The sequence below is a fragment of the Ochotona princeps genome, chromosome X (genome assembly GCF_030435755.1).
Source record: "Ochotona princeps isolate mOchPri1 chromosome X, mOchPri1.hap1, whole genome shotgun sequence".
Taxonomy (NCBI): domain Eukaryota; kingdom Metazoa; phylum Chordata; class Mammalia; order Lagomorpha; family Ochotonidae; genus Ochotona; species Ochotona princeps.
The window spans coordinates 42,179,028-42,191,793 of NC_080865.1; the positions used below are offsets into that span (position 1 = coordinate 42,179,028).

Sequence of the window (12,766 nt, forward strand, 5' to 3'; positions counted from 1 at the left end):
GAGCCTCCTCCAGGTCTCCCACATGGGTGCAGGGTCCCAAGGCCTTGGGTCATCCTCGATTGCTTTCCCAGGCCACAAGCAGGGAGCGGAATAGGAAGTGGAGCAGCCAGGACACAAACCAGCACCCAGATGAGATCCCGGAGCATGCAAGTTGAGGACTTTAGCCATTGGACTATGACACTGGACCCTAAAGGAATCTTTCAATGAGTTGGTATGCAAAAGGGCTATATATGTGAGGAAATGTCCAGAAGTTCCTGGAGACTGGCATTAAAAGTTTATTTTGATGCAAAAAAAAACATTTTGAAATCTGTGCTATTTTTTGATACTACATGTTTATCAATAATCTTAGAAGATCCTCCACATGTTTGCATTTCCACTTTTTTGCAGGAAAATAAGCTTCTCTTTTATTCTTTCATGAACTCTTTGAAGTCTCCAAGCTCACCAAGCTTCTCAGTACTAACATTAGCTAATGAAATGAGGCTAGCCAACGCTGAGCATATTATTTGCTTAAATGCAATAGGTGGTGAAGTAACGCAACATTTCCCAGACTTGCCTGATTATTTTGTCCAGTAAACTATTGTCTATACCAATAGTTAAAACACCATTATAACATCTAAATAAGAAAATGTTTGGAGTGTCATGGTCATTGAAGTCCACAATTCATGTTACTCCTGTGCTCTGATGTAGATACCTCACCCGCCAGCAATTCTCAAAGACTATGTCCAAAAGGTGAGATGAATACTGCAGGTAAGACATCATAGGGCACAGGGTTTCCATCACAGCAATTATGAATTCACTTTTCTTCTGTCTTCATATCCACCTCCACAGGTAGCATCTTATCTCTTATCTGTAATAGCCCACATCTCCCTGACTTCTTGGCCCTGCTCTGGACACTCCACTCCTGGTTCCCATTCTCCTGGCCTGCTAGCGATTGCCTTTGATGTACTGCTTCCTGCCAGTTCAATCTAACAACTAATGGAGTTATTATTTTTGTTTGTGTTTTAAAGCCCTAGCAATAAAATTTACTCCCAATAATACCACTGCAATTTTTATGTCCTTAAAATGTACCATCAATGACATATGTAATAGCCAAATTTCCTGTAAGCAGAAAGGTTTTCTGGGAAAAAGAGGGCTTTTGTTTGTTTGTTTCCATCATGCTTGGGCCCAGCTCCTTTGATACAGTAATTGGTAATACAGGAAAGGTTGAGAATCATCCTACAAGCCCATGTTATGGTTCAAAGTTCTGAGGCTTTGTTATTCCGATTCCAGTGTGTTCTAGTCACAGGATGAGTCAGGACAAGAAAATTCTTCCTAGCCAGGACCTAAATTACAATCATGAGTGTAACTTCCTCAGCTAAGACTGAGTAAAGCCTCGGGGGTCTATGAGAGTGATTGACACTGGCCATGAATTTCCCTAATAGAATCAAAAATAATTTTCAGAAAAGAATGGATTATGAGTTAGCAATTATTAAAAATTGACATCTACATATAGAAAGAAAGCTGGGCAGAAATAGTGTCACTGTATCCCAAAGGACTAAGTAGTTCCTAGGCTGTAGGAACATTGATAGCATGTGTAACATTAAGCATATTCCTTTTTCAAAGATTTATTTTTATTTATTTGAAGGGCTCAGTTAGAGACAGAAAGAGAAAATTAAATATATGCCATGCACTGGTTCACTCTTCAGATGGCTGCAATGGCCAGCACCGGGCCGAACTGAAGCCAAGAGTTACATCCAGATCTCCCACATTGGTGCAGGGGCCCAAAGACTTGGATCATCCTCCAGTGCTTTCCAAAGCCATTAGCTGGGAGCTAGATTGGAAAGTGGGGCAGCAGAATTTCAACCAGTGTTCATATGGGATGCTGGCACTGCAGGAGGTGGCTTTACTCACTATGCCACAAACCCAACTCCAAGCATTTTCTTTTTTTTTTTTTAAAGATGTATTCATTTTATTACAGCCAGATATACACAGAGGAGGAGAGACAGAGAGGAAGATCTTCCGTCCGATGATTCACTCCCCAAGTGAGCCGCAATGGGCCGGTACACGCCAATCCGAAGCCAGGAACCAGGAACCTCTTCCGGGTCTCCCACGCGAGTGCAGTGTCCCAATGCATTGGGCTGTCCTCAACTGCTTTCCCAGGCCACAAGCAGGGAGCTGGATGGGAAGTGGAGCTGCCGGGATTAGAACCGGCGCCCATATGGGATCCCGGGGCTTTCAAGGCGAGGACTTTAGCCGCTAGGCCACGCCGCCGGGCCCCCAAGCATTTTCTTATGCTACTTTTCATCCCTTTGGCTCCAGATGATTTCGTTCTTTCTTCTCCTCTGATTGTTGTATTTCATTCTACTCACTGGAGCTGTTCATTTCCCAGCTACCTTCTAAATGTAGACCTTCTTCCGATTTTTCACCTTAGTCCCGAGCTATGACTACACTTCCATATACCACCATCATGTGTCAGCTGCCTGTTAGGGTGACCCAGATGCTCTACTGTCATCTCCAATCCACCTGATGAGTTCTGTTAATAGGATGACTAGTACCCAAGGCTATCACCTCCCCTTCTCTAGACTTGTAGTTCCTGCTGATGTGCCTTAGACACTGTCAATGACACTGAGACTCTGTCACTCACCCAAACGCATAAGCTAGGACTCAATTTTGATTTCCCACTCTGTCTTTTCCTCTACAACCAGGCAATTGCTGATTCCTGCTGAGTCTCCCTTCACCATATACATTTCTTCTCCACTCCATCCCCACAAATTGACCTTAGTCCAAGCCTTTGTTGTCTTCCCATTGAACCACTGCAGTCAGCTCTGCACTAGTCACCCGCCTTGTCTGTGGTTCCTAGTTATCAAGTTTGGCATAGCTCCAGTCCTGTCCCCTGCCGCAGTACCCAGCATAGCAAATCCTGCCTCCTCAACCTGACAGTCATGGATTTCCATGCTCTCCATTTCAACTTTAGCCAACTTCCTTAGCCACCGATTTTCCCTACTATATGTGAATCTCCTCAGATTCTCAGTCACATTCTATTTCATTCCTTCAACAAACATGAATTATTATCACACCTAGTTTTTTCTAGGCTCTGTACAAGATGTGAATAATCTAAAAAGGAATAAAACAATAAACAATATTCTTCTCTCTTAGATTGGCTAGTGGATTTGAATGTCAGATGTAACTAACTTGAAATCACTGTCAAGCTGGTCCTGAGTCTCATGTGATGGGATCTTTCCACTCTGCCTGGAAATATACTTTGGACACCCCCCCCATCTTGAAACAATTGCTTCTCTTCAACCCCCATGCTAAATCAAATTCTTATTAAAAAAAGAGTATATACTCATCATCATTCTCATCCCCACTTCTTCCCGTCCAATTCCTCTTTGTGTTTAATTATAGAAAGAGGGAGGGAAGGAGCAGAGAGAGAGAGAGATAAAAGAGTTCTTCCATCTTCTGGTTCACTCTGCAAATGGCCACAATGGCTAGGGCTGGGCCAGGCTAAAGCCAGGAGCCTAGAACACCATCCAGGTCTCCCTCCCTATCTTATGCTGCTTTTACAGGCACATTAACAGCTAGCTGGAAAGGATGTGGAGCAACTGAGACTAGAATCAGCACTCACATGGGATGCCAGTGTTGTAGGCTGTGGCTTAGCTCCTTGTGCCAAAACACTGCCCATCCCAACCATCAACACTAACCATTCTCCAGCCAGCCAGCCAATCACTCCTCTGCCCACGTTCTTGACCAATGTGTAGACATCTCTTGCAGTGGACAAGTCAGAAAATACTTTCAGCCCTTTCCTTAAATAGCTCAACTTGTTGGACCCAGCACAATGATGCTGGGATCCCCTGTGGGTGCCAGTTCGTGTCCCAGCTGCTCCACCTCCCATGCAGCTCCCTGCTTGTGCCCTGGGAAAGCAATGGAGGATGGTCCAAAGCTTTGGGATCCTGCACCTGTGTGGGAGACCTGGAGGAAGTTCCTGGCTCCTGATGTCAGATCGACTCAGCTCCAGCCATTGCAGCCATGTGAGGGGTGGACCAGTGGATGGAGAATCTTTCTGTCTCTCCTTCTCTCTGTAAAATCTGCCCTTTCCAATAAAAATAAATAAGCCTTTTTTTAATTTTTCAAGTTGTTTCCAGATCTGTTTATACCTCCTCTGTCCATCTCTAAAGTGCTTCTTTACCCCATGATTCTTTTCCTACCTCTCTTCTCTTCCTACTTCACAGTAAGCTCCTGCCCATGGTAGACTCATCCAATTCCTTGACTTTATGTCATTGGTAACTCCATAACTGTCACATGCTTTGTGTCATTGAGCAAGTCTCTGCTACACTGAGCATACTCTATCACACAGGCCACTGTGTGATCAACACCCTGACCCTCACCGTACCCCCAGTGGAACTCCCCTTCACACGTACCTACCTCCCCCCAAGCCTTGTCTTGCTCACATTTCTCATTCTGTAATGCTCCTCCCATAGAGCCAGAAATCCTTAACTCTGTCTTGTTCCTTACTTCCCACAGCCAGTTCACTGTTTAGTCCCGTTGATGTTATCTTTAAAGTTTTTCTAGCTTCCCACAACTGTCCTTCTTCAGGCCCTGTTATCACTCCCTTAGTGCTACAGCATCAGCCTTCTATCTGGTGTGCCTGCTTACGTTTCTTCTTCAAAGATCAGTACCTTCTCCAGACTAACAAACAAGCCTTCCAAAATACACAGGTAACCCAATCACTACCTTATTTAAAAATTTCCCAACTCTTCCCAAGTTCCCACTCACCTCTGCCACAGATAGTTACCACCTCCTAGATGGCAGTGTTGTTTTGGGAACTAGCAATATGATAGGAAACAATGTTTTGCCCTCATGGAATGTCTAATTTGTGATAAGGCCAAATGTCATAGCACCATGAAAGTCATGAAATGTACATCTGCATCCCCAGGCTGCATCCTGCTCTTCCTTAGGCCCTGTGCCCTCTAACCATGTCTAATTCAAATATGGGCCATCTGTTTCACACTCCCTGCCTTTGCCCAGACTCTTGGGATTGCCTCCCTCCCACTCGCCATACCCGTTTTGCAGACCCCACTCCACAATCACTTCCTCTAGTGTAGTTGATAGACTCCTATAGCTGCTGCTGCTCTCTTGAATGCCCTGGGTTCAAATCTCAGGCATGTACATACTGTGTGATTTCTGTCAAGTTTACTGACTGTTCTTTGCTTCTGATCTCAAAGTAAAAACAGTAATGTTTCATACCATATATTAGTAATGATCATTAAGTTAGTCGATGCTTAAAAATTGTTTAGACACATAATTAGCCTAACAGAGATGTTAGTTGTTATTTTGTTTTATTATTATTATTATTATTATTATTATTCCACTCTTCACCCTCCTAAATAATAGTCTCTCCTATTAAACGTGTCTTAATATCTTTGGACCTGAATGAGTAGCCTAATTTGGCATACAAGAGGCAAAAATGAAAGGATTGGTGAATTTGGGTTTGTGGTTTTGTTTCCTGTGACCAAATAGGATTGTAGTGGAATAGCACTCTTGATGTTGCTTCTAAATATTTTTTTTAAAGATTTATTTATTTTATTACAAAGTCAGGTATACACAGAGGAGGAGAGACAGAGAGGAAGATCTTCCGTCCGATGTTTCACTCCCCAAGTAAGCGCAACGGCTGGTGCTGAGCCGATCCAAAGCTGGGAACCTGGAACCTCTTCTGGGTCTCCCATGTGGGTGCAGGGTCCCAAAACATTGGGCTGTCCTCGACTGCTTTCCCAGGCCACAAGCAGGGAACTGGATGGGAAGTGGAGCAGCCGGGATTAGAACCGGCGCCCATATGGGATCCCGGGGCTTTCAAGGCAAGGACTTTAGCCGCTAGGCCCCTAAGTATCGTTTTGAGCAAACTTCTAGTTGTCATTTTCATTATATGAGTAAGAGCTGGAGCCTTACATTGGGCTAAACTGAACTATAGCTGAACTATTTACATGCACCAGGTCCATTTGCATATCTTTCTCCATTGCCTCTTGGGTGGAGAAGAGACTGATACCCTAAAAAAAAAAAAATCATTACTTTGAGTTCCCATCCCTGTGCCTCACCTCATAGTTTCCATTTGCCCCTTTCCCAGTACCATATTCCCCTCAAAAATGTATAAACTGAAGCCAGAAGGCAAAAGAAAAGAATGCTGAGGGGAAAGAGGGAAGGGGTGGAGAAGGGTTAGCACCTCCCTCCTTCCTTTATGGAGATCAAAGCCAGGGCTTCCCCTTGAAGGCCGGCTGGCTCTTTCATTCCCTGCTCCACCTGTCTGGGAATGGGATTGCTACTTGCCCATTTCCTTTCCTCTTTGGGGCTGGAGGGCAGTTTCAGGGTGGGGCCTCGAGCTATTTCCAGTGCTAGCCAAATCCCTCCACTCCAACATCACTTTTGCCTTGTGTGATCATATTTCTTTCCACTTCGCCAGTAAGCAACAAGTGGCAGGACCATAAGACAGGAAACTCTGAGAGAAGTCAGTTTCTCCACAGGACCTAAGTAGAGCTAATGACTTAAGGCATTGTCTGGTAGGGCTGGAGGAACAGGCCCATCCTTCTACGAAGTTTCAAGTGTTTTGCCTAGTATTTCTCAGGATAGAGACTAGACTCCCTTAGGTGAGGGGCCTTTGTCCCAGGGGAAGGAAAATCAGTCATCAAAATCCCACCATGTACCAGGCTCTGTGCTAGGCCCCTTTAAAACTATTATCTCATTGCTTCCTAACAATGCAACCAGAGCAGCATTTGTCATCTCTCTAGTCAAAATGAGGAAAGCAAGATTAAGCATTTTACCCAAAGCACGCAACCTAAATCCAGGCACTAAAATCCAGTTTCCAGCTCTAAAGCAAGTATCCTTTCTGTGTCTTCCTGCTGCCTCAAGAGTCTAAAAGGGTAGCTAATGCTATGGGTTGACTCTTTGATTATCCAACGCAATTAACTGAACAGCTAGCTAAAGCCTTGGTGAATCAATTCAATTTAACGTACATTTAAAGAAAACCTGTGACAACTTAAGTTTAACTCTTCAGGGCATGCAAAGAGAACATGCCAGAAGTTTGTGACTTTGTAGCATTCACAGTCAGTAGGAAAGATTTAAGGAGTACAAAAATAAAAATAAAGTATAACACAAAAACAAAAAAATACCCTGACAGAGCTGGAAAGGGGAAACAGTGACATCTTTGCCTGAGATAAAGCCTAGGACTACTGCATACTGACTGCTACTCCCAGCACTCAGCAACCCCTCCCAAGGCCAAGGCCAGCTAGTTGCAGTGTGGGACCGGCTCACAACTCAGGGACTTGGTATGGAAGCATCTAGGCTACAAAATAGAGCAAGTAAGCAAGACCCGGAAGCCAGGTTTATTGGCAAGGTAGGGGAAGAGGTTTAGGAGCCCAGAATTAGCTATTATCTGCAGCCAGCCTGCTTCAGCAGAGAATGGGGTTGTTTACAACTTTGTCCACTGTGTGGCTCAATTAGTTAAAGCCACGTGCTATGAAGCCAAGCCAAGAGACCTAATCTCAGGAGAGCCGAGTTCTGTCACGTGGCGAGGAGTTCTGGCCTCAGCTGACCATCTTACATGTGTGTGCACTTGATCAAAGAGAGAGACTAAAGTAGGAGAGGCCAGACAACCACATAGTAGGTACTCACAAGTGAGGATGTGCTGTTCCAAACCCTCGGCCCTAAGCAAACACGTCTTGCACGTCACGGCACGTCTTGCACGTCACGGCACGTCTTGCTGACAGAGGATCAGCAGCGTTATCTTCACTTATGGAGACAGAACATTCCTTTCCTCTGTACCTCAGTGCCACACCAGTCTCTGATTTTTATAGCACTTTGATGCCAGGGGCTCGGGTCTCCCTGAGGGGCAGCTTCCCTGCAGCTGCCTTTTTTCTGTTTCGCTTCCTAAGCCAGTTTTTCCGTACCCATGCAATGAGCATACCACTTGACACCCTCTGAAGAAAAGGCCGCCTGAGGAGAGCGTGCCACACCTGTTTGAAGCCTTCTCTTCCAGAGCCAAGCCCACAAGGTCTTCAGGCTTGGACTGAGGGGCCTTCTCTATCTAAAAATACAAGCCTCTCAGGTTTCTCCCACCATGATTGGGGCAGTGGCTAGTTTTGGGATGTGTCCCCCAGGTAACCTCTCCATATGTTCCATAAATGGGTTTGGTAAAGATGATCTCTACCCAAGGCTTCTTCCATCTCCAGACCTCAGGCCTCAGGCATCAGAGAGTAATAACTCCAGCACAAAGGTCTTAGGCTCCTTTCTCTTCCCAAGTCAGTGTACACACACACACACACACACACACACACACACACACATGACATTAGAAGTACTGATGCAACTTTGGGCATTTTCCTTTTAACTAAATGTGCACAAATTTTCTATCATGGAGAAGCAAAAGCCATTAATACACTCCCATGGCTTCCACAGGGATTCCATTAGAAGCCCTAGCAATTGTTCCACATCCTCTCCCTCGGCACCAGATGTATATGACTCCTACCAAGGATAATCTGGTGACAATAGCCATAACCATAGATTATGTTTAAGGAACTCTTTGAATGGCATCAAAGTCATGACACATATCAAGATCCCTGTTTTCATGCCCTCTGTACCACTTTTGTTCATGGAATTTGAATTTCCCTAGTTCCCTTTCCACCTAACAATATCACTATTGAAAGCACATAATGTTAAGTACCATATGCTCCCTCTCCAGAGAGTGTGCACAAATACTATTTCTGTTAAAAACTAAACAGAAATAGTAACTTTGCATATTTCCCATTCAAAGAGTTATCCGAATTGAATGATTCCCTTTGTCATGGAATGTTTTTCCCCAAGCAGGCCCTAACAGAGAAGCTGAATCAGATATTATGACTTACCGAAGGTCACAAGGAGTCATCTAGCTAGCTAGAAATAGAATTCTCAAGCTTTATTTTTGACTCCATGATTTTAAAGACAAATCAACTCAACTATAGGGAAAGCAAAATCAAAGTAGAGAAACTAAACTCATTTACCATGTGGAGGAGCAGGGAATTCAAGGCAACCAAAACTAGCCTGCAGCTGCCAAAATCTGTGAGCACCTAGGAAATGCAGAAGCCACAGAGCTGCCTGCCCTCAGGCTGTTGGCAATGGGGGGGCGGTATATGGGTACTGTAAGAAAAGGAACTATCCATTCAATGTTCAGTGTGCTTGGGAACACCAAGAGGACCCAGAGGAAGTCGCATCCACCTTCCTAGCCCCTGCTTCACTGGCACAGTGACCTGTGTGTGCTAAGCAGGCAAGCCCTGACTATCTGAACAAGGGCCATAAGAGAGGCACCCACAGAATGCTCTGGGGGTTGGTAGCGAATGAGGGCCAGCTTTGTGAAGGAGTTGACATTTGAGCTGCGCCTGGAAAGACGATTTCACAGGCATCAGGACTTGGGGCTGGGCAAAGGCAGACCCTAGGAAAAAGCAATGGCAAAGGTTCTAAGGGAAGACCCAGCATGATAACACCTGGGAGCACCCACAGCAGTCCAACATGGCTGGCGAGTGGGAATGGTGCAGCCTGAGCTAAGGATGGAGATAAAGTGAAACTCTGAGCAGGGGGGGCTCCCTGAGCAGCGAGCTACAGAAACCAGCTGCTGAGCAGCACTGAAGGTAGGAGCAAGAAGAATGGTGCCACCAGGACGGGGCTTCCTGCCCCATCATCCTGGTATGCCCCACCAGGCCTCCCCTGCCTGGTCAGTCGTGGTGAGTTTCTATTCATTGTCCTGTTTGTATGTGGTTGGGTTCAGAGGTTTTATGTGGTTTCATTTGTTTTCTGGCCTTGCCCTTTTCCTTACAGTTTTTCACAGCATATGGTCCTGATTATGTGCTGGAAATCACGCCAAGCTGCCGGCCAGACCGCAATGAGCCCCACCGAATCCAGCAAATCCTCAACTACATCAAAGGTGAGCACCACCTCTCAAGTCCTGCCCTCCTGGGCCCACCATGTTTGGAGTGGCTCATCAGTGGGGGCTTCCTCAAAAACCATTTGTCTTTTTTGGTGGTGAATCAGTTCACGGACTTGGAAGACAAAGTTTCTTCATGGCTTGCTTGACAGCTTGTAGTTGGAATTCTGCCACTGGCCACTCTGGTTGGGATAGTCATTTGGTCGGCTAATGTCACCTTTAGAAAGACAAAAAGTTCAGCTTTCGGCACTATGAGGAGAAAATCACACCTGAAGTCCACTCTGAGACCTTTTCCTTCAAAATATCAAGAAGAAAAGCTTCTTCGAATGATGACATTTCCATCCAGACCTGGAGGTGGGGGCGGGGAAAGTGGGGGAGGGACTCACAGACATTTTCTCCTGTGGTGGCTGCATCCGTTAGTCCTGTGCTGCCCGGAGAGACTAGTAGAACCGCAGTGGGGACTGATGTCCCAGGATGGGTTGCCCCCAGTCTTGCCCAGAGTTCTGGAATGGGGCTGTGCTCCATAATTCCTCCCTTCTCTGAGGCTATCCTAGAATCATCCTGGCCCCAGATGGAGGAGAAATGGCATGCATCAGTCAGGCCAGGGACCGGTTAACCACATTCTCTGCTAGCTGTTAGGCGTCACTGCCCTCAGTTTGCCAGTCGGGCACTGTCCTCCCATCCCACCCCAGCTACTACTTTACAACTCACTTCATCTACCACTCATTTTGGCACCCATTTCCCTGTTTCACAGTATGTGGGGGGAGGTATGGGGTGTGTGTATGTGTGTGTGTGTGTGTATTTTTATGTTTTGGGGGAGGGTCCTAATAATCTGCAGAGTTAAGAGACCAAGCGTATCAGAATGCACATCCTGGAGAATAAAATTCCTCTGTTCATTTGTAAAGTGGCTGAGATAGCACCAGTTTCCCTACCTTTGGCTGCCTCATTGAAATCTCAACTGACAAAACAAAGGAGGCTTCTTCTGTGATACAGTCAGCCTGAAAAACACACTGTATCCAGAGGATCTTGCCTGAAGGTTATATGAAGGTTCATATCGTTAAGTAGAGCCCGGTCCATGCCAACGGCCAGGAATCCATGTCCTGGGCTCCACTGACTAAGGAAAATTTTCTAAGCCAGTAAGCTATAGGCTCTTTAGTTAGACTCATAGCAATGCAAATTGCCCCCACTAAAGTGTCCCATAGCCTTCTCCTGACCCTGTAGTTTTGAGCTGCCTCCCACTAGCATCTCAGTGGCCACTGACCTCACAAACTTGTAGCAAATCCTTTCCCCGTCCAACCTTTAAGACCTTCACAAGCCTTCTGTTTCCAGCCCTCCTTCAGATTTTCCCACTGTGCTATGGCCCTGAAGAACTGACAAACCCACCCTCACTCTCCCTGCTCCACTCCAATCTAGGACATGTTTCCTGGTTCCCTCAACATTGATCCTGGGCCAACTTTTCTAACTTCTGTCCCCTCAACCTGGTCATGTACCTTCATCTGCGCTCTAAGTCCTGCTGAAACACAGACATAGAACTGGAAGCAGAGCATCTGCTTACGCACGCCTCCACACGCACAGTTAGGTCTGTGCCTTGGATTGCCTGCACGTATATCTAAGCACGTGGCTCCAGAAAGTATGACTTCTTGCTATAGAGGAAATGGAAATGACAAATAAAAGATGACATAAAGAAGGGGAGAGAGAGAGAGAACTAGGAAAGGTAAGAAAACTAAAAGAAGTAATTTTTTAAAAAATGGCTAGAGGTAAAAGACTGGTTAAAAATAATAATAATAAAAGATCTTAGAGGACATAGGAATTACATGAACATCCAGATTTTTTTTTTTAATCCTAACAGGTTGAATCCGTATTCTGATTGTAACCCATGTACTTAATCTAGAAGAAAACATGTGGACCAGGAATTGGGTCCACAAAAACAACCGAATCTGCACAATCTAAGAAGGCACAGCTTAGCGGCATTTCGTCTGAGAGATAGGGACTGGAGTTGACACAGAGCTCAGAATGAGTCACCAGGGCAAGGTGGCCTCCAGAAATGCTGATGCAGTATCAACCTCACTTTTTAAAAGGGCTCTAGACAAATAGAAGCATGTTCCAGAAGGTCAGTCAGGCTCAGGAGAGGATTGGAGCCCAGGCTCCAAGAGGTCTGTTTGGAGGCCTTAGGGCTTAACGTGGTCTCTACTTCATATTTTGGAAAGGCTGTCACAGAGCAGACAGCATAGATAGGGACTTGTGAAACTAGACCCATGGGTGGAGGTTACAAAAACACAGGTTTTTATGCTTCAAAAGGAAGAATTTTCTTACAATTAGAGCTGCTCCATGTGGAACAGGCTGCCTAGAAAAGAATGAGGACTCTGTCACTAGAGCTACATGAAGGGACTTAAAATGTTCACAGAAGACCTTATCAACGATTCTAGATATTCTTTGCTCCCAAATAAGCTTCCTATTAATTCCATTTTCCACAGACTTTTTGAAGTCTCCATGTATGTTACAATAACATTTAAAAGAGCAGAGCGTGAGTGCAGGGGCTGGTGGATGAGTCACGGTTGGTGAGTGGAGGATGTAAGGCTGTATACAGGAAACAAGTGGTCAGAGAAAAAGAGAAAATAAGTGGCTGGGAGTGGATGAAGAAGAGCCAGGGAGACTGGACAGCAAGTAGACCATCTATAAGATGCCAGGCGTGTTCAAATAGTCTGTTTTCCCACCTCTTTCATGTTGAGAAAGTTGTGTTCTACCTATGCTAATTAGCCGGAGTCCAGAATCACAGAGAAACACAGATAAACCTAGAAGAAAGCAGACTAGAAGGAAGTCCAAAATGCTGCTAAAGAAAATGACCAG

General features: G+C 45.3%; 1 protein-coding gene across 1 annotated transcript in view; it reads left to right on the forward strand.

Moving 5' to 3' along the window:
• HDAC8 (histone deacetylase 8) overlaps positions 1 to 12,766 on the forward strand; it is a 297,540-nt gene that overhangs the window by 255,209 nt on the left and 29,565 nt on the right. Inside the window, exon 10 of the mRNA XM_004592752.3 lies at positions 9,814 to 9,919. Coding sequence (XP_004592809.2) covers positions 9,814 to 9,919 — 106 coding nt within the window. The remainder of the gene's footprint in view (positions 1 to 9,813; positions 9,920 to 12,766) is intronic.